Genomic DNA, 21,573 nt, shown 5'->3' with positions numbered 1-21,573 from the left:
TTTGCCTGCTCTCCAGCTCACGCAGCATCCTGCTGGCCTCTCCCAGGCCTGCTCATTTCCCCTGGGCTGACAGTGACAAGGCAGGTGGCTCAAGCTCCCTCCCAGCACAGCACGAGTTAATGCTCAGCCCCTCCTGGTCATGTCCCAGCTACACTCAACCCCTCCCCCACCCTGGGACCGGGGTGTGTCCCAGTGATGTTCAGCCCCTCCCCCATCACATAACTAGCCCCCCATGCAAAGTGAAGAGCAGACTACGTGGACGTGAGTTCAGGGCTGCAGCCTGACAGCGTCTGCGCAACTGGGAAGCTCTTGAACCCTGACCCCATCTGTGTGGGCACCTCTGAGCTGTGCCAAATGCTGATGGAGAAAGAGAGAGACTGTTGCTCCTCTGGCAGGGGGCTGCCAGCCTCCCGTGGGCTTCTGGGAGAACCGCTGTTCCAGCTCTGGTGCAGATGTATGTCTACACTGCATGTAGACACCCCCTGACCTGGGCTAAGGGGCTGTTGACTTGTGGTAAAGATGTTTGAGCTCGGGCTCTGGAATCCTCCCACCTCGCAGGGTCCTACAGCCCAGGCCCTTAGCCTGAGGCCGCGTGCCCATGTCAGTGGGCGCGGACCAGCCGCTGGTGTCTAACTGCAGTGTACACATACCCAGAGTGATCACAATCACTGCACGTCACTCTGCTGCCGGGGCGTCTCCGGGAACCTAGCACCTCTGGGTCAATGGGCAGGCTCCATAGTGGAGACGGAGCCAAAGGCTCCATGGACTAGGCTCCACAGGGGATGGCGATGGCTGGCAGACTGGGCTGTGATGGCCAGTGGTTATTGGCACTTGCAGTACCACAGCAGCCTGCTGCCTTGGGGAGAGACCCGGTTCTACCGCTCTGGAAAAAGCCATCACCATCCTGCACCCTGTGTGCGGGGAGAGGCTGCAGCAGCCAGGCCATTTCCTGTCTGATCATGGCTGTTGCAGAGGGCCCCAGCAAGTGGCAATCCCCGTTCAGAGCCCTGCTTGCTGTGTGCCCGCCAGCCAGCCGACAAGGCGCTCGCCAGTCCCAGCACCAGTGGCGAGGGGACTCCCAGCTGCCTGGTCCCACACAGACTGTTCTCAATATAGTGATGCCCAGGTGATGCTGGCTTCCAGTTCCCTTCTCCGCCATCCCCTGCTCACCCTCGGGCTTTCGGATGTCAGGCCCCAGGCCCAGGATTCCTTGTCACGTGCAGTCTCTATGTCCGTCCCATCCCCCGGCTCCCACAGACACCCCCATCTCTAATCCCACCCCAACCCTCGGCTCACACTGACACCCCCATCTCTAATCCCACCCCAACCCCTGGCTCACACTGACACCCCCATCTCTAATCCCACCCATCCCCCTGGTTCACACTGATTCAACCCCTCCCACCAGCTCACACTGACACCCCCATCTCTAATCCCACCCCTCCCCCCAGCTCCCACAGACACCCCCATCTCTAATCCCACCCCAACCCTCGGCTCACACTGACACCCCCATCTCTAATCCCACCCCAACCCCTGGCTCACACTGACACCCCCATCTCTAATCCCACCCACCCCCCAGGTTCACACTGATTCAACCCCTCCCACCAGCTCCCACAGACACCCCCATCTCTAATCCCACCCCAACCCTCGGCTCACACTGACACCCCCATCTCTAATTCCACCCATCCCCCTGGTTCACAGATTCAACCCCATCTCTAATCCCACCCCAACCCCTGTCTCACACTGACACCCCCATCTCTAATCCCACCCATCCCCCTGGTTCACACTGATTCAACCCCTCCCACCAGCTCACACTGACACCCCCATCTCTAATCCCACCCCTCCCCCCAGCTCCCACAGACACCCCCATCTCTAATCCCACCCCTCCCCACCCGGCACACACTGACACCCCCATCTCTAGTTCCATCCCATCCCCCGGCTCCCACAGACACCCCCATCTCTAATCCCACCCCAGCCCCTGGCTCACACTGACACCCCCATCTCTAATTCCACCCATCCCCCTGGTTCACAGATTCAACCCCATCTCTAATTCCACCCCTCCCCCCGGCTCACACTGACACCCCCATCTCTAATTCCACCCCTCCCCTCGGATCACACTGACACCCCCATTTCTAATTCCACCCCTCCCCCCGGCTCACACAGACACCCCCATCTCTAATTCCACCCCTCCTCCTGGCTCACACTGACTCCCCCATCTCTAATCCCACCCATCCCCCCTGTTCACACTGATTTAACCCCTCCCACCGGCTCACACTGACACCCCCATCTCTAATCCCACCCCTCCCCACCCGGCACACACTGACACCCCCATCTCTAGTTCCATCCCATCCCCCGGCTCCCACTGACACCCCCATCTCTAATTCCACCCCTCTCCCCGGCTCCCACAGACACCCCCATCTCTAATTCCACCCCTCCCCCTGGCTCACACTGACACCCCCATCTCTAATCCCACCCCTCTCCCTGGCTCACACTGACACCCCCATGTCTAATCCCACCCTTCCCCCCCCAGCTCACACTGACACTCCCATCTCTAGTTCCATCCTGTCCCCCGGCTCCCACAGACACCCCCATCTCTAATCCCAACCCAGACCCCGGTTCACACTGACACCCCCATCTCTAATCCCTCCTGCCCCCCCAGCTCACTCAGACACCCCCATCTCTAATCCCGCCCCTCCCCTGGCTCCCACACACACCCCCATCTCTAATTCCACTCCACACCCCGGCTCACACTGACACCCCCATCTCTAATCCCACCCCTACCCCTGGCTCACACTGACACCCCCATCTCTAATTGCATCCCACAGACACCCCAGTGACATTGCACTCTATATGATTTTATGAAAATATGTTAATGAATGTGAATATAATGTAACTGGAATATGCTTCATGCAAAAAGTCTCTTGTAAGGTATCATTACAAAGTTTATAATCCACTGAGTGTGGTCATTCTATCTGTATAAATGTACCACTCTTGTATCTGAAACTAGAAATATGAACTATAACCCTGAGGGCCTATTGTAGTTATGCAAAGTGTGGGCCATTAATGGTGGCTTGGAATGTTGATGGCTCCCATTAACCAGGACAATTGACTGTAGATGGCTCTGTTTGCTTGCAGGCCTTCCTGAGAGTCAGGCTGGGAGGAATGAAGGCTTGGGGGTCTCACAGGACATGTGACCACGTCACCTGGTCCTGGAATCCATCTTAAACCTGGTGTTTTTCCATTTAGAAGAGGGGGCGGGGACCCAGAGAGACAAAAGATTCCCGCTATATAAGGAGGTGGGACAGAACAAAGGGGGGGGCAGTCATGAGACATCCCCGAGCTACCACCTGAGCTGGAACAAGGGCTGTACCAGGGGAAAGGATTGGGCCCAGACTAGGAAGGCGTCCAGTCTGTGAAAGAAACTTATGGAAACATCTCTGAGGGTGAGATTTTATCTGTTTATTTGGGGTTTGGATCCCCTCTCACACAGACACCCCCATCTCTAGTTCCACCCCTCCCCCATCTCACAGACACCCCCATCTCTAGTTCCATCCCATCCCCCGGCTCACACAGACACCCCCATCTCTAGTTCCACCCCTCCCCCCTATTCACACAGACACCCCCATCTCTATTTCCACACCTCCCCTCAGCTCACACTGACACCCCCATCTCTAGTTCCATCCCCCTCCCCTGGCTCACACTGACACCTCCATCTCTAATTCCACTCCTCCCCCATTCACACAGACACCCCCATCTCTAGTTCCATCCCACCCCCCGGCTCACACAGACACCTCCATCTCTAGTTCCATCCCACCCCCCGGCTCACACAGACACCCCCATCTCTAGTTCCACCCCTCCCCCCTATTCACACAGACACCCCCATCTCTAGTTCCATCCCATCCCCCGGCTCACACAGACACCCCCATCTCTAGTTCCACCCCTCCCCCCTATTCACACAGACACCCCCATCTCTATTTCCACACCTCCCCGCCGCTCACACTGACACCCCCATCTCTAGTTCCACCCCTCCCCCCCATTCACACAGACACCTCCATCTCTAGTTCCATCCCACCCCCCGGCTCACACAGACACCCCCATCTCTAATTCAGTCCAGGCTCTGCAGTTCACGTAGCCTCCCCTGGTGTCTAATTGTGGCTGAGCTCTGTAGTTCGGGTGACCACTATTGGTCTCTAATAGCGTCCCAGATTGGTAGCTCGGGTAGCCACTGCTGGTCTCTAACTGTGTCCTGTCTGCATTGCCTGCAGATCCTCCGCTAATTCCAGCCGGGCGCCATGGCTGAGGGAGCCCTCCCTCGGAGATAAGTTCCCAGTGTGGTAACGCTGTGGGGCACTGGGAAGGCACTGGCTGTGTTTGGGTCACTACTTGCTCTTGATTTCTCCTGGTGTGGGGAGAAGAGGAAGCAGTGTCACAGAATCACATCCTGTTGCATGCGGGCCGCAATGCAGCAATCGATTTGTGCACATCATGTGCTGTCCAGCCACAGCCTGGGACCTGCCCCAGAGGGAAGTGGGGCCACAGCACGACAGCATCTCTCGTGTTAGCTGTACTTGGAGCTGGGAGCCCAGGCTGGTGCACGGGTTTGGCAGGTGGGCCAAGTGACCCACATCTGTGCCATCTCCCCCAGCCAATCAGTCCCAATTAGCTGCAGAGTAAGGGTGGTGAATGGTTGAGTTACCTACCTACCTATGGGTTTAGCTACAGATGGGGTGTCTGTGTGAGCAGGTGATGGAGGAGAAGGGAACTGGATAGCAGTCTTGTGACCCCATTGGCCAGGATGCCACCCCCCAAGAGCCGCAGCTGTGCGAGCGAAATCCTGGGGTAGACAGCACTCGCTGGATGGAAGAATTCTTCTGTCAACCTAGCCGCTGCCTCTCCGGGCGGTGGCACGGGAGAACTCCTCCTATCCACATAAAGCACTCCACTGTGCCGCTGCAGCATTGTCAGTGCAGACACGCCCTCGCCGTGCCTCGCTGTATGTCGCACAGCTGGAACTTGTAAGGTACCAATGCCTGCGAACTGGATGGTAACATACTGTGGATCTCAGGGGTGACTGAACCTGGTGACAGTCTGAACAAAAAGAGCCTTCAATCATGCTTGTAGCTATTTCCACGGCTTCACGCTGACTCAACCGACATTCCAGGCGTCAGAGTAACACACAGACAGGTAATAGGCCTGGAATCTCAGGCCTGGGCTACACTAGAATTTACATCCGTGTGAAAATATCCACACCCCCGAGAGACAGTCATATCACCTGAGCCTGGTACAGACAGCGTTAGGTAGATGGCAGAATTCTTCTATGGACCTAGCTACTGCCTCTCAGGACAAAATCCTTCCTGTCAGCGTAGGGAGTGTCTACACTGAAGCTCGGCAGCTGCACCGCTGTCGTATGTGAAGTGCAGAAGTAAGTGTACTCAATTTGTGGCGCAGTAGCAGCTAGGGCCCTAGTCAGGGATCAAGGCCACACTGCGCTAGGCACTGTACAAAGAGTCCCTGGCTGGTTCTCATCATTCACACTGCAGCACAGATCTGCCTGGCTCAGACTGTGCTCAGCAAGAGATACCATCACGCTGTACAAGATGCATTAAAGCATGTCTGGGCAGTGCCATCCTGCAGATGTGCTGCTCCCCCCACCCACGGCAATGTGTCCTTAGGCCTGGCACAGCGCTCTGACTCACACTGCACTCACCGTAACGGTTTCCAGCTGCTGGAGACAAGCAGAACCCTTTGCTCCCCATGAACCCCCTGTCCCGGTGGGGAGGCCCCAGCTGCTGTGCTCTGTCTACAGCTCTCCATGCCCCCACTCCCCCGCCCCGCTAGCAGGTGCTGGGCTCGCTGGAGATGTCGAGACTGCACAGCACGCATGAACGGTGCAATTCACGACAGCTCCAGATGTATCCTGCTGGAACTCGGGCTCTGGCAGGACACTGCTGTGGAGACGCTCACAGCATGGGAAGATCACTTTTTATATGCCTGGTAGAGAAGCGGCATGCAGAAAAGTGGGGAGCATGTGGCTGGGAGAACTGGGTAAGGATCATGGGGTATGGAGAGAAGTGGGCTGGAGCTGGGGCACTGGAGTGTCAGTGTGACGCTGGAGTGGGGGGCAGTATGGAGAGTGAGGGATAGGGTGGGGGGTATCAGTGTGGGACTGGAGTTTGGGGGTGTGGGGATGGAGAGTGAGGGGTGGGGGGCGGGCTGTCAGTGTGGGGATGGAGGATAGGGTCAGGCATTGGGCTGTGGGTGTCAGTGTGGGGACAGAGGTCGTGGGATGTTGGTGTGGGGCTGGAGTGGGGGTAAGGAATGGAGAATGAAGGGCAGGAGTGCTGGGGGTGTTGGTGTGGTGCTGAGGGGGGCAGGAATGGAGAGTAAAGAGCAGTGGGGCTGGGCTGTCAGTGTGGGGCTGGACGGGGGCGGAGATGGAGAGTGAGGAGTGGTGGGGGTGGGGCCCTAGTGGGGGGTGGGGTATGGAGAATGGGCGCTGAGGTGGTCGGTGTGGGGCTGGAGAGGGGGCAGGAGGGTTGGGGCTGTCGGTGTGGGGCTGGAGGGAGGTGGGATGGAGAGTGAGGAGCGGTGGGGCTGGGGCTGTCAGTGTGGAACTGGAGGAGGGGGGTGGGAGGGCTGGGGGTGTCAGTGTGGGGCTCGAGGGGGGGGTAGGCTAGAGAGTGGGGGGAGGGATAGCTCAGTGCAGGGCCGGTGCAAGGAAGTTTCACACCCTAGGCGAAACTTCCACCTTGCGCCAGCCCCCCACCCGGGGATCCCCCACCCCCCGCGGCAGCTAACCCTGCCTGGGGAGACTCCCCCCCCCCGTGGCAGCTAACCTCGCCTGGGGAGACTCCCCTCCCCCCCCCGTGGCAGCTAACCCCGCCTGGGGAGACTCCCCCCCCGCCCCCGTGGCAGCTAACCCCACCTGGGGAGACTCCGCCCCCCGCCCCCGTGGCAGCTAACCCCACCTGGGGAGACTCTCCCCCCCCCCCGCGGCAGCTAACCCCGCCTGGGGAGACTCCCCGCACCCCCGCCCCCGGGGCAGCTTACCCCGCCTGGGGAGACTCCCCCCCCCGCCCCCGTGGCAGCTAACCCCACCTGGGGAGACTTCTCCCCTCCCCCCCCTGTGGCAGCTAACCCCGCCTGGGGAGACTCCCGGCAGCTAACCCGGCCTGGGGAGCCCGCCCCAGCTCTCCTCCGCTGAGCACGCCGGCGCCGCTCTAATTCTCCTCCCCTGCCAGGCTTGAGCAGACTGAGAGCTGGGCTGTGTGCTCAGCGGAGGAGGCAGAGTGGAGGTGATCTGGGGTGGGGAGCGGTTCCCCTGTGCGCCCCCCCCCATTACTGCGGGTGGCCCTCCCCACGCCCTCCCCCCCAGCTCACCTCCTCTCCACCTCCTCGCCTGAGCGGGCTTTTCGGTGCCCCCAACCAGTAGGCGCCCTAGGCAGCCGCCTCGTTTGCCTAAATGGATTCAGCGGCCCTGGCTCAGTGGTTTGAGCAGTGGCCTGCTAAACCCGGGTTGTGAGCTCAGTCCCTGAGGGGCCACGGAGGGATCTGGGGTTTAAAAAAAAAAAAATCTGTCTGGGTTTGGTCCTGCTTTGAGCGGGGGTGGGACTAGATCCCTCCCGAGGCCCCTTCCAGCCCTGAGAGTCTGTGAGTGAGGAGCAGTGGGCCTGGGCTGTTGGAATGGGGCTGGAGGCAGCATGAGAATGGAAAGGGAGGCGTGGGCGGGCGTGGTGGGGGTGGGCCTGTCAGTGTGGGGCTGGAGGGGGAGCGGGGACGTAGAGTGAAGAGGGGTGGGGGTAGGCCCCTAAGGGGTGCTGGGAGAATGGAGGCCATGGGCTATCAGAGGGGGCGGGAGGCAGGGATGGAGAGTGAGGAGCGGTGGGCTTGGAGAGGGAGCCGGAAGGTGAGGTGGGGTATGGGGGTGGGAAGGCTGGGGCTGTTGGGGTGGGGCAGGGATGGAGAGTGAGGAGGGCTGGGGTATGGAGAATGGGGGCTGGGGGGTCAGTGTGGAGCTGTAGGGGGTGGGGCTGGGGCTCTAGGGGGCGGTGGGGTATGGAGAAGTGGGGCTGGAGAGGGGACAAGAATGAAGATTGAGGAGCAGTGGGGCTCTAGGGTGGCAGGCATCAAGACTGTGGGCTGGAGGGCTGGGGCTTTTGGTGTGCAGTGGAAGAGGGCAGCGATGCAGAATGAGGGGTGGGGGCTCTAGTGGGAGGTGGAGTATGGGGAGGGCTGGGGCTGTCGGTGTGGGGCTGTAGGGGGCAGGGATGCAGTGAGGAGCAGTGGGGCTGTCAGTGTGGGGCTGTAGGGGGCAGGGATGCAGAGGAGCAGTGGGGCTGTACGGGGCAGGGATGCAGTGAGGAGCAGTGGGGCTGTAGGGGGCAGGGATGCAGTGAGGAGCGGTGGGGCTGTAGGGGGCAGGGATGCAGATGAGCAGTGGGGCTGTAGGGGGGGCAGGGATGCAGAGTGAGGAGCAGTGGGGCTGGGGCTGTCGGTGTGGGGCTGTAGGGGGCAGGGATGCAGTGAGGAGCAGTGGGGCTGTGGGGGGGCAGGGATGCAGAGTGAGGAGCGGTGGGGCTGTCGGTGTGGGGCTGTAGGGGGCAGGAATGCAGTGAGGCTGTAGGGGGGGCAGGGATGCAGAGTGAGGAGCGGTGGGGCTGTCGGTGTGGGGCTGCAGGGGGCAGGGATGCAGAGGAGCAGTGGGGCTGTAGGGAGTGCAGGGATGCAGATGAGCAGTGGGGCTGTAGGGGGCAGGGATGCAGAGTGAGGAGCAGTGGGGCTGGGGCTGTCAGTGTGGGGCTGTAGGGGGCAGGGATGCAGAGTGAGGAGCAGTGGGGCTGGGGCTGTCAGTGTGGGGCTGTAGGGGGCAGGGATGCAGAGGAGCAGTGGGGCTGTAGGGAGGGGCAGGGATGCAGTGAGGAGCAGTGGGGCTGTCGGGGGGGCAGGGATGCAGAGGAGCAGTGGGGCTGTCGGGGGGGCAGGGATGCAGTGAGGAGCAGTGGGGCTGTAGGGGGGCAGGGATGCAGATGAGCAGTGGGGCTGTAGGGGGCAGGGATGCAGAGTGAGGAGCAGTGGGGCTGGGGCTGTCAGTGTGGGGCTGTAGGGGGCAGGGATGCAGAGGAGCAGTGGGGCTGTAGGGAGGGGCAGGGATGCAGTGAGGAGCAGTGGGGCTGTCGGGGGGGGCAGGGATGCAGAGGAGCAGTGGGGCTGTCGGGGGGGGCAGGGATGCAGTGAGGAGCAGTGGGGCTGTAGGGGGCAGGGATGCAGTGAGGAGCAGTGGGGCTGTCGGTGGGGGCAGGGATGCAGATGAGCAGTGGGGCTGTAGGGGGCAGGGATGCAGAGTGATGAGCAGTGGGGCTGGGGCTGTCAGTGTGGGGCTGTAGGGGGCAGGGATGCAGTGAGGAGCAGTGGGGCTGTCGGTGTGGGGCTGTAGGGGGCAGGGATGCAGAGGAGCAGTGGGGCTGTCGGGGGGGCAGGGATGCAGAGTAAGGAGCAGTGGGGCTGGGGCTGTCGGTGTGGGGCTGTAGGGGGCAGGGATGCAGTGAGAAGCAGTGGGGCTGTAGGGGGGCAGGTATGAAGAGTGAGGAGCGGTGGGGCTGTTGGTGTGGGGCTGTAGGGGGCAGGGATGCAGTGAGGAGCAGTGGGGCTGTAGGGGGGGCAGGGATGCAGATGAGCAGTGGGGCTGTAGGGGGCAGGGATGCAGAGTGAGGAGCAGTGGGGCTGGGGCTGTCAGTGTGGGGCTGTAGGGGGCAGGGATGCAGTGAGGAGCAGTGGGGCTGTAGGGAGAGGCAGGGATGCAGTGAGGAGCAGTGGGGCTGTAGGGGGGGCAGGGATGCAGATGAGCAGTGGGGCTGTAGGGGGCAGGGATGCAGAGTGAGGAGCAGTGGGGCTGGGGCTGTCAGTGTGGGGCTGTAGGGGGCAGGGATGCAGTGAGGAGCAATGGGGCTGTAGGGAGGGGCAGGGATGCAGTGAGGAGCAGTGGGGCTGTCGGTGGGGGCAGGGATGCAGAGGAGCAGTGGGGCTGTAGGGGGCAGGGATGCAGTGAGGAGCGGTGGGGCTGTAGGGGGGGCAGGGATGCAGATGAGCAAAGGGGCTGTAGGGGGCAGGGATGCAGAGTGAGGAGCAGTGGGGCTGGGGCTGTCAGTGTGGGGCTGTAGGGGGCAGGGATGCAGTGAGGAGCAGTGGGGCTGTCGGTGGGGGCAGGGATGCAGAGGAGCAGAGGGGCTGTAGGGGGGGCAGGGATGCAGTGAGGAGCAGTGGGGCTGTAGGGGGGGCAGGGATGCAGATGAGCGGTGGGGCTGTAGGGGGCAGGGATGCAGAGTGAGGAGCAGTGGGGCTGGGGCTGTCAGTGTGGGGCTGTAGGGGGCAGGGATGCAGAGGAGCAGTGGGGCTGTAGGGAGGGGCAGGGATGCAGTGAGGAGCAGTGGGGCTGGGGCTGTCGGTGTGGGGCTGTAGGGGGCAGGGATGCAGAGGAGCAGTGGGGCTGTAGGGAGGGGCAGGGATGCAGTGAGGAGCAGTGGGGCTGGGGCTGTCGGTGTGGGGCTGTAGGGGGCAGGGATGCAGAGGAGCAGTGGGGCTGTAGGGGGGGCAGGGATGCAGTGAGGAGCGGTGGGGCTGTAGGGGGGCAGGGATGCAGTGAGGAGCGGTGGGGCTGTAAGGGGGGCAGGGATGCAGAGGAGCAGTGGGGCTGTAGGGGGCAGGGATGCAGAGTGAGGAGCAGTGGGGCTGGGGCTGTCAGTGTGGGGCTGTAGGGGGGGCAGGGATGCAGTGAGGAGCGGTGGGGCTGCGCTCGCTTCTGCAGCCTCCTTTCTCCCCGTTCTGCCGGCACGTGGGTCGCATGTCAATCAGCGATGATGTCATTCCCCCGGCAGCCCCATTACGTCACCCCAGCCGGGAAGCCGCCCTCCGATTGCTTGAGTCAAACTCTCCCGGGTGGACGCTGACCAATGAGGACGCGCGTCCGGGCGCAACCCAGCTGCGTTAACCTCCGCAGTGCTGGCGTGGGAGCGGCCCTGCTCGCTGCACTGGGGGCTGCTGACGGTGCCCTGGGCACAGCCCCACCCTGCGGGTGGGTCACGCTCTCACCAGCCGCCCTGGCCCTGGCCCTGGCGGAAGGGTGCGGACCCGGTGCAGCAGTGTTCTGGGTGCCCTGCACCTGGGCTAGGACCACAGACCCTGCCTGGGGCTTGTGTGCTCCCAGACAGCCGCACACGTGTGTGCTCAGACATACAGCACCAGCGCACACACTGTGCAGATCTCAGTGGAGAACCCACTCGCTAGGCTGCAGGAAGTTCCATAGGAAGCGATGAGTAATTCCAAGACCATTGGGGGTGATCTGTGATCCTGGGAGGGGTGCAGTGGCTGGGTCACTGAACATGCTGCTTGGGCTCTCTCAGCTGAGGAGGAGGTGCAAAGACCTTTGCTCTAGTCCCGGTGCAGCTCTGCTGGAGGGTGCAGTGATGGTGAGCGCCTCAGGGCATGTCCTCTAGCCCTGCTCAGAGCAGGCAAACCCACCTGCCTGTGATCTACCCTGGCACTCCCACGGGCAGGGTGCAGTGTCCACTTGGCCCAAGTCAGATCCAGAGTAAGAACCCAGCTCACTCACCTGACTCCCCAACCCTTGCTCAGTCCAATAGACCCAGCATCCCTCCCCCACCCAGAGAAGTCACTTCCTCTCATGGTGTCTCAGGTTCCCCATCTGATAAAGGAGATAACGACACACACCCCTAGACGGCTGGTAAAGCAGCCAGCTTTGGAGCAGAGGGGTTTTCAGTTCCTCAGTGCTGGGGAGGGAGATATTTCACACAAAAAACGCCAGACTTTTTACCAAGTGCATAACAAGGTACCAAATGCTGCAACGCACCGAAAGGCCAGTTCCCTCCAGGCGCAGCCCCCAGAAGGTTATCGGAATCTCACCATCACCCCCACCCTGCTCAGCTCCTCCACCTCCCACAGCTGGTGTGGTGTCAGCTGCCGGCTAACTGGGCGAGTGCAGGAGAAGCAGTGAGCAGGCTGTGAGGAGAGAGATGTGGGGGCAGCTGGGGGGAGGGAAGGGGACATTTCCTGCCACGGTTTCTATTTCCTCCGCAGTGTGTCTCCAGGCACACTCCTTTCCCTTGGGATTGCTCCCTTCCCTCTATCCATGTCTTGGGCTGGGACCCCAGGGTGCTGTCCGGACTCCACCACAAACCGTCCCACGCTGAGGCCCCAAGCCCATGGTGATGCAGTGCCCCTAGCCACAGCAGAGGCTCAGGTGCGAGCCAGAGCAGCCCCACACACTTACTTGGCTCCAGCACTCAGGAAGCAGCTCTTCTTGAGCACAGCAGTCAGCATCCTCCGAACCAGAACGAGTCCGGGGCCGTGCGGGCCGCGCCTCAGTGAGCAGCTGGGGTGGTGGGGCCCTGCACTCAGCCAGGGGGCACCTCCCCCAGCTAGCCAGGGAGGCCCTGCACACACTTCTGTGGCTTCTAATTCCTACAGACACTTCAAAGAGCTGGAAGCATTAAGTGAGAGGGAGAGGAGGGACCAGGAACCCATGACATCATCCCCTCCTCCCCAGCCTGCTCCCCACAGCTCTGGCCTCAGTGACTCAGGGAGAGACACTAGCTCTCACTTCCCCCCACCCCCAGACCACAGCCAGCAGCCTGAGGAGGAAAGGAAACCAGAGTTGTAATCACACAGGGACGGCGCTTCCTCAGTGACAGCCAGCAGCCTGCCCTGCATCAGCCATTGCTGCGCCTCCCCTGGGCTGGCTCCTCATGGGGACTCACAGGCCTCCCCTCCGTAGGGCTGTGCAATGGCACTGCTGGCACACTCCTGCAAACACACCACCAGCCAACCCACTTGGCACCCCCACTGTTCCATGCATAACATCAGCACCACCGTGTGTAGCTTCACTGTCCAAATGGACATGGCCCTGTTGCCACCTGTACTCGCCCTCCCACCTCTCTGCTCCCATTTGCAACAGCACTGTGCATGCACATGCCCTGCCTTCCAGCATCACAGCTCACCCCCGCCCACAAACTCGCAGTGTCCCTGCCAGTGCACCCAACCCCATTCGCGCATCCCTGCAGACGCATGCACACCCTCTGGCATGCAGATGCACAGGTGCACACCTGCCAAGTGCAGCGAGCCCTGGGGCACTCCTAGGGAACTGGGCTTTCCCAGCTCCAAAGAGCCCTGCTGCGCTGCCAGCCCTGGGAAAGGTTGCACTTGCACTGGTGCTAGCAGCGATTCAGTGGCTGGCTGCGCTGCTGTCAACAAAGCTCCAGTGCAGCTGCCAGCATTAACCACCATGCTGTCTAACCCTGCTCACAGGGGGCACCATCACAGTGCCAGCACGAGGAGGGCACCATCACGACTTCCATCCCCAACTACCTGCCCCTCCCATCAGACTGACGGAGAAACACCTGCCGACCCCCTTGCCTGGGCAGAGGGGGCTTGGCTCTGTCCTGGCGCCAGTATGCCTAGCAGACTGCCCCCCCACCCTCTGGGGACTCCAGCGCACAGGATGCGATGCACAATCCACCCCTTCCCTCTCTGGCTCAGGCTTAGCAGGCACACAGGCTAATGAGGAGCAGATGGCCCTGTTCACATGCTCTCCAGCTGCTGCTGCTATTAATGGCTGCCCAGTTGCAGTAGCGCATGGGGCTGTGGAGTGCAGAGAGCAGCCCAACTTCCCATGGAATCCAAGTCGCTCCCAGACAGGCTTCTTGCAGACACCACTGTGCCCCAGGGACAGGCCAAGGGGTCACCTTGTTCTGCATTTGTACAGCACCTAGCACAATGGGGTCCTGGGCCATCTCAGGCTGCTAGGTGCTCCGGTAACACAAACAGTAATAATAATAATGAAGGGTGCCACCCTCACACTGCCCGACAAAGCCCCCTGCTGGGAGGTGCCAGGGCAGAAATAGCAGGGCGCTCCCCCACAGCCAGCACTCCTGCCCTGCTCCCTGCAGTGCCCCCTGCTGGAAGAGGCCAGGACTGTTGCAGCTGGGAGCTCTCCCACAATCAGAACTCTGCCCCACTCCCTACAGCGCCCCTGCTGGGAGAGGCTGGGACTGCAGTAGAATAGCAGGGAGAGCCCTTCAAGCAAGCATTGGCACACAGAGTTCCAGTAAGGTTTGGGTGGGTCGAGCTGAAGGCAGGTTGCAGCGAGAATGCCAGGGAGCTGGGCACTCCCATTCTCCCAGGCTAGGGACACACTCCATGCTGTGTGCCAGGTGTCCGAGCCCTCCCTGTGGAATGACATTTATCTGTGCTGCAACCACAGACGTGAGGGGGCAGCACACCTGTGTGGCACTGACGGGCAGGCCCTTTGAGAGGAACGGCTGGTAGCCTGCAGGCTCCTAGTGACAGGGAGTGCAGGGGCCCAGCAACACCATGCTCGCACTCCGGCAGCCGCTTCACCCCAGCTGCAGCAGCAAACGCCCCTTCACTCTGGCTGGCCTGTCCGAAAACCTGGCATGCCTGGGGCGCCTGGCTCGGAGGACAGCCCTCTCTGACTGAGTGCTGGAGAGGCTTCAAGCCCCGCTCAGTGCACAGGGCTCCCACCTGCGGCCAGACCACAGGGCAGTCTGGGTGACATGACCAGTGCTGAGGGCTGGGAAGACGCCTACAGAGCAGGTGCTGAGGGGAGAGAGGAACCCAGGGAAGCAAGCAAGAAACCAAAGCAGACGGCAAGGGCCACAGGCTGCTAGGGCCCCAGCGCCCCAGCCCCAGCCTGGCTCTGCTGGGCTGTGGGGAGAGCTGCAGCCCATCCTGGGAATGCCCCACCCCAAGTCTAACGGCTGGCTGGGACCAGGGCCCTTAACCAAGGGAGTTGTGTGCCAGAGGGGCATTGTGTGTGTGTATCTGTGCAGGACACGGACTCTGTGTGTGTGTGTGTGTGTGTGTGTATCTGTGCAGGACACGGACTGTGTGTGTGTGTGTGTGTGTGTGTGTATCTGTGCAGGACACGGACTGTGTGTGTGTGTGTGTGTGTGTGTGTGTGTGTGTGTGTGTATCTGTGCAGGACACAGACTGTGTGTGTGTGTGTGTGTATCTGTGCAGGACACGGACTGTGTGTGTGTGTGTGTGTGTATCTGTGCAGGACACGGACTGTGTGTGTGTGTGTGTGTGTGTGTGTGTATCTGTGCAGGACACGGACTGTGTGTGTGTGTGTGTGTGTGTGTGTGTGTGTGTGTGTATCTCTGTGCAGGACACGGACTGTGTGTGTGTGTGTGTATCTCTGTGCAGGACACGGACTGTGTGTGTGTGTGTGTGTGTGTATCTGTGCAGGACACGGACTCTGTGTGTGTGTGTGTGTATCTGTGCAGGACACGGACTCTGTGTGTGTGTGTGTGTGTGTGTGTATCTGTGCAGGACATGGACGCGGTGTGTGTGTGTGTGTGTATCTGTGCAGGACATGGACAGTGTGTGTGTATCTGTGCAGGACATGGACGGTCTGTGTGTGTGTGTGTGTGTGTGTATCTGTGCAGGACATGGACGGTCTGTGTGTGTGTGTGTGTGTGTGCAGGACATTGTGTGTGTGTGTGTATCTGTGCATGCAGGACATTGTGTGTGTGTGTGTATCTGTGTAGGACATGGACAGTGTGTGTGTAGCTGTGCAGGACATGGACAGTGTGTGTGTGTGTGTGTGCGTGCAGGACATTGTGTGTGTGTGTGTATCTGTGCGTGCAGGACATTGTGTGTGTGTGTATCTGTGCAGGATATGGATGGTGTGTGTGTGTGTGTGTATCTGTGCAGGACATTGTGTGTGTGTGTGTGTGTGTGTGTGTATCTGTGCAGGACATGGACAGTGTGTGTGTATCTGTGCAGGACATGGACGCGGTGTGTGTGTGTGTGTGTGTGTGTGTGTGTGTGTATATCTGTGCAGGACATTGTGTGTGTGTGTGTGTGTATCTGTGCAGGACATGGACAGTGTGTGTGTATCTGTGCAGGACATGGACGGTCTGTGTGTGTGTGTGTGTGTATCTGTGCAGGACATGGACGGTCTGTGTGTGTGTGTGTGTGTATCTGTGCAGGACATGGACGGTCTGTGTGTGTGTGTATCTGTGCGTGCAGGACATTGTGTGTGTGTGTGTGTATCTGTGCGTGCAGGACATTGTGTGTGTGTGTGTGTGTATCTGTGCGTGCAGGACATTGTGTGTGTGTGTGTGTGTATCTGTGCATGCAGGACATTGTGTGTGTGTGTGTATCTGTGCAGGACATGGACGGTCTGTGTGTGTGTGTGTGTGTGTGTGTGTGTGTGTGTGCAGGACATGGACGGTCTGTGTGTGTGTGTGTGCGTGCGTGCAGGACATTGTGTGTGTGTGTGTGTATCTGTGCATGCAGGACATTGTGTGTGTGTGTGTGTGTATCTGTGCATGCAGGACATTGTGTGTGTGTGTGTGTATCTGTGCGTGCAGGACATTGTGTGTGTGTGTGTGTGTGTATCTGTGCGTGCAGGACATTGTGTGTGTGTGTGTGTATCTGTGCGTGCAGGACATTGTGTGTGTGTGTGTGTGTATCTGTGCAGGACATTGTGTGTGTGTGTGTGTGTGTATCTGTGCAGGACATGGACAGTGTGTGTGTAGCTGTGCAGGACATGGACGGTCTGTGTGTGTGTGTGTGTATCTGTGCAGGACATTGTGTGTGTGTGTGTATCTGTGCAGGACATTGTGTGTGTGTGTGTGTGTGTGTAGCTGTGCAGGACATGGACAGTGTGTGTGTAGCTGTGCAGGACATGGACAGTGTGTGTGTGTGTGTGTATCTGTGCAGGACATGGACGGTCTGTGTGTGTGTGTGTGTATCTGTGCAGGACATGGACGCGGTGTGTGTGTGTGTGTGTGTATCTGTGCAGGACATTGTGTGTGTGTGTGTATCTGTGCAGGACATGGACAGTGTGTGTGTAGCTGTGCAGGACATGGACGGTCTGTGTGTGTGTGTGTGTATCTGTGCAGGACATGGACGGTCTGTGTGTGTGTGTGTGTATCTGTGCGTGCAGGACATTGTGTGTGTGTGTATCTGTGCGTGCAGGACATTGTGTGTGTGCGTGTGCAGGACATGGACGGTCTGTGTGTGTGTGTGTGCGTGTGCAGGACATTGTGTGTGTGTGTGTGTGCGTGTGCAGGACATTGTGTGTGTGTGTGTGTGCGTGTGCAGGACATTGTGTGTGTGTGTGTGTGCGTGTGCAGGACATTGTGTGTGTGTGTGTGTCTGTGCAGGACATTGTGTGTGTGTGTGTGTGTGTGTGTCTGTGCAGGACATTGTGTGTGTGTGTGTGTCTGTGCAGGACATTGTGTGTGTCTGTGCAGGACATTGTGTGTGTGTGTGTGTGTGTGTATCTGTGCAGGATATGGATGGTGTGTGTGTGTGTGTGTGCAGGACATTGTGTGTGTGTGTGTGTGTGTGTGTGTGTGTGTGTGTCTGTGCAGGACATTGTGTGTGTGTGTGTGTGTATCTGTGCAGGACATGGACAGTCTGTGTGTGTGTGTGTGTATCTGTGCAGGACATGGACGGTCTGTGTGTGTGTGTGTGTGTATCTGTGCAGGACATGGACAGTGTGCGTGTATCTGTGCAGGACATGGACAGTCTGTGTGTGTGTGTGTGTGTGTGTGTATCTGTGCAGGACATGGACGGTCTGTGTGTGTGTGTGTGTGTGTGTATCTGTGCAGGACTGTGTGTGTGTGTGTGTGTGTGTGTATCTGTGCAGGACACGGACAGGGCGTGTGTGTGTGTATCTGTGCAGGACATGGACGGTCTGTGTGTGTGTGTGTGTGTATCTGTGCAGGACATGGACGGTCTGTGTATGTGTGTGTGTGTGTGTGTGTGTGTGCGCGTGTGCGTGCAGGACATTGTGTGTGTGTGTGTGTGTGTGTGTGTACACATGCGGCCACCTTGACCGGGAGGTGACACCAGTGTCTGTCCCTAGACTTCTAGCCTTGGCCAGTCGTGGCAGGCCCAGCGCTGGGGAGCGCAGGCAGGAGAGCTCCATGCCTGCCCCGCGTGGCTCCTACCTGAAGCAGTCGGCATGCCAGTCAGCGTTCAGGGCCTGGAGGTATTGCCCATCGTAGATACTGTGGCCACAGCTCGCACATACAGGCAGGTCGCTTCCTGCAGGGCACAGAAGAGGCACAGGCTGTTGCACCCCCAGGCGAGGGCACAGCCAGCCCCGGCAGAGCCAGTCTGGCTTGGGGAGCTCTGAGGGCCCTTCTCCCGTGGAAGCCCAGCACCTAATTTCACCTACATGCATTGAGGCAACTATGGAGAGAGACATGCGTAGCAGTGGGAGCTGGTGGTAAAGGGACAGGACAGGGCAGCAGGACTCCGGACTTAGGGGGATATAGAACATCCCTTCCCTGCTCTGTGCCTCAGTTTCCCCAATCAATGAAAGGGGAATGTGACGTAGCGACTGCCTGGCAGGCTATGCAGTAGCATGATCTGGTGGGTGTGCAGGATACGGCAAGCCTTGGTGGACTGGCACCGGAAACGGGCACTCAGTTCCACAGGCCCCTGTGCGAGAAGCACCAAAACTGCTACAGAGCAGGAACAACTAGGCCGGGCACATCCCCCCTCACACCTGAGAGCCCCCAGCCTGCCCGCCACCGGGACCCATCCCCTTCTCCACAGGGCCTGCACTGACCCTCCCCCCCTCCCACCTACCCAACACCAGGACTCACAGTAACTCTGAGCCTCCTCTCCCCATCACATGGACTCGCACTGACACTCACCCCCGCCACACACACCCCACCATCCTGTCACTGCAACACCTACTGACCCTGACTCCCCTCCCCCACTGGAACTGCAGTGACCCTGACGCCTCTCCCGCACTGGGACCCACACTAACCCTGCCCCCGGCCCCCACTGGGACCTGCATGGACTCTGATCCCCATCCCCCAGACCCACACAGGCTCTGACCCCCACCCCCACCGGGACCCACACTAACCCTGCCCCCACTGGGACCTGCATGGACTCTGATCCCCATCCCCTAGACCCACACAGGCTCTGACCCCCCCCCACCCCCACACTAACCCTGCCCCCTGCCCCCACTGGGACCTGCATGGACTCTGATCCCCATCCCCCAGACCCACACAGGCTCTGACCCCCCCATCCCCCACTGGGACCCACGCTGACCCTGCCCCCCCATCTCTGGGCCTCTGACCCGGGGGAGGCGCAGCACAAGCCAGGCCTGGCCGTGCTCTCCCAGGCGCTCCCCACTCACCTTGCCTGTACTTATTGATCCCCCACACCAGCCACAGCCAGAGCTGCCCCCTCCAGTGCCCATGGCCTCTGCTGGCAGGGCAGAGCAGGGCTGGGACAGAGTCACATCGGGGGAAGGCGCGTGGTGTCTGGCAGGGGTCAGGACCTGGCCTGGGCCAGCTTGGGGCCCTGGGGAGCGGTGGGCTCCCTGGGGGTGCCAGCACTGCCCTGCGTGCCCACGACTGCCGCTCTGTCTCCTCTGACTGGAAGAGCCAGTGCAGAGCTCGGGGAGAAAGCAGTGGAGGCCGCTGGTTGGGGGAGCCCTGCTAGCCCTGAGGGTGCATGAGTGGGTGAGGGCAGGTGGTCAGGAAGATGCTGTGAGGCAGGTGACTTGCTGTGGAGGGGAAGAGCAAAGTGCATGAGGGGGAAGGAAGGGGGAGGTGAGGATAGGATGAGGCATGTGGGGTGAGGAGGGTGAAAGCAGGACCTGGGCAGCCAGGACCGTGGGGGAGGGGAGGGCAAGCTAAGGGGGTAGGGGATGAGGTATGGAGGAGGGAGGGAGATGTGGGGTGACAAGAAGATGTGGGGCAGGTCAGCAGGCTGAGTGTGCAGGGTGTGAGTGGGCGCAGGGGGGCCCCCATGGTGAGCCAGGAACCGCTCCCCAGCTGTCGGAGAGAGGCCCCCAGGACTGAGTCCCAGACGGGCGCAGGGAGCCCGGCTCCGCGGGGGGTGGGAGCGGAATGGCTGGAAAGCGGAGCTGCAGGTGGCAGTAAGGTGATAGGCGGCATGGAGAGGGGCCATGCGCTGCTGTGGGAGGCAGGGCAGCCAGGACAAGAGGATCATCTAGGCCAGGCCAGGGTCTGCGTGGGGAGCCAGGGCCCCAGCCAAGGGGCTGTGACAGGCCACGCCCCGAAATGCTGAACCCCCAGCAGCCAGGGCCAGGGAACAGCTGGCAAACGGCATTGCAAGGGGCTGGGAGCAGGGTGACCAGATGCCCTGATTTTACGGGGACAGTCCTGATATTTGGGGCTGTGTGTTATATAGGTGCCTATTACCCCCACCCCCACTTTTCACACTTGCTGTCTGGCCAGCCTGGCTGGGAGGGTTTAGGTGACCCCCGGAGGGCCAGAGAAAGGCCCCTGAGAATAGGAGGCGCCTCCTGGCTGGAGGGGTGTGTGCAGTGAGATGGGAACCCCGAGCCCGGGGGGCGCCTCACTGCGGAGCAGCCTCTGGGGGCCCCTCGAGCCACCAGCCTGCCCGCAGGCCTCCCCTGTACCACAAAGGGCCCGGCGGGCCGGGGGCCGGGTACCCTAAGTCGCGTCCGGGGGAGCCCCCCCTGCACCTGCCCAGCGACGTGTCAGAGCCCTGGGCTCCCACCCGTCCACACCCGCTGCACCAGGGGAAGCGATTCGCTCAAGGTCACGGCGAGTCCCTGCGGGCTGCGAGCGGAACCCAGGAGTTCGGGCTCCCGGGAGCCCCTGCGCCAAGCGCTGGCCCAGGCCTCCCCCCGCGGGGGAGCCCCCGGCCGGGCAGTGGCCGGAGCGGGCCGGGCTGGGAGAGCAGCCCGGCCCCGGCTGGCGGGGCGCCCGCATCTGCAGAGGCAGCGCAGCGGCCCCAGCCCGCGCTACGAACCTTCGTCCTCTCCCATAGGCTCGTCCCTCCAGGTGCAGCAGAGGAGCATCAACCTCATCCACGCCGCCGGCTGGCCCTGGGCACGACCCGGCGCCGGGCTCCGCCGCCTGCTCCGGCTCGGGCGCGTCTGGCTCGCCGGCAGCGAAAGGGGCAGGGCTGCGATGGATGCTCCGCGGGAGCACAGGGGCTGGCCGACCGCACGGCATCCCTGGGAAAGCGGGAGCGAGAGCCGCGGCCCTGCAGGCGGGGGAGCGGGGGCAGGAGCGGGGGCAGCAGGGAGCCGGGCCGGGCCGAGTCCTGTGGCTCCCAGTGCACCCGCCTGCCTCCCATTAACCCTTACACAGCCCGGCCCCGCTCCTGGCGCTCCCAGCCGCGGTGACACTGAGCAGGGGTCCCGCTCCAGGGGGGCTCGGGGCGGCTGCAAAGGTGTCAGAAGTTGGTCCAGTAACAGATATTCCCGCCTCTCCAAGAGCCCGGGACCCACCGCTACACCAGCAGGGCCGGCTAGTGTGGGGCTGGGTCCCCTCATTGTCACTGACTGCGTGACCCTGGGTGAGTTGTTTTACCCTCCCGGGTGCACGTTCTCACCTCATTGCCAGTGTGCATTTGGATCCGGTTCCGCCCTTCTCTGCTGATTGCAGAGCCCGTTAGTCAATACTGGTTCCCCACCCCACCTAGGTCCTCACAGACTGTAATCAAGTCGCCCCTTATGTTAAATAGCTCAAGCTGCTTGAGTCTCTCACTGCAAGGCAGGTTTTCTAG

The 21,573-nt window shown here is 61.0% G+C and overlaps 1 protein-coding gene across 2 annotated transcripts in view; it reads right to left on the bottom strand.

Moving 5' to 3' along the window:
- LIMK1 (LIM domain kinase 1) overlaps positions 1 to 21,006 on the bottom strand; it is a 40,505-nt gene extending 19,499 nt beyond the window's left edge. The window contains exons 1-2 of one of the 2 annotated variants that reach the window (XM_044994252.1): positions 20,812 to 21,006; positions 17,997 to 18,093 (exon numbers count right to left, since the gene is read on the bottom strand). In XM_044994252.1, the coding sequence (XP_044850187.1) occupies positions 17,997 to 18,093; positions 20,812 to 20,869 (155 nt within the window). In that variant the 5' untranslated portion in view covers positions 20,870 to 21,006. Of the gene's footprint in view, positions 1 to 12,280; positions 12,546 to 17,996; positions 18,094 to 20,811 lie in introns of those variants that run through there. The other variant, XM_044994253.1, reaches the window with a different exon arrangement.
- Positions 21,007 to 21,573: the final 567 nt, after the last annotated feature.

Source organism: Mauremys mutica, chromosome 19, assembly GCF_020497125.1.
Source record: "Mauremys mutica isolate MM-2020 ecotype Southern chromosome 19, ASM2049712v1, whole genome shotgun sequence".
NCBI lineage: Eukaryota > Metazoa > Chordata > Testudines > Geoemydidae > Mauremys > Mauremys mutica.
This window is presented reverse-complemented; position numbering and strand designations above follow the sequence as displayed.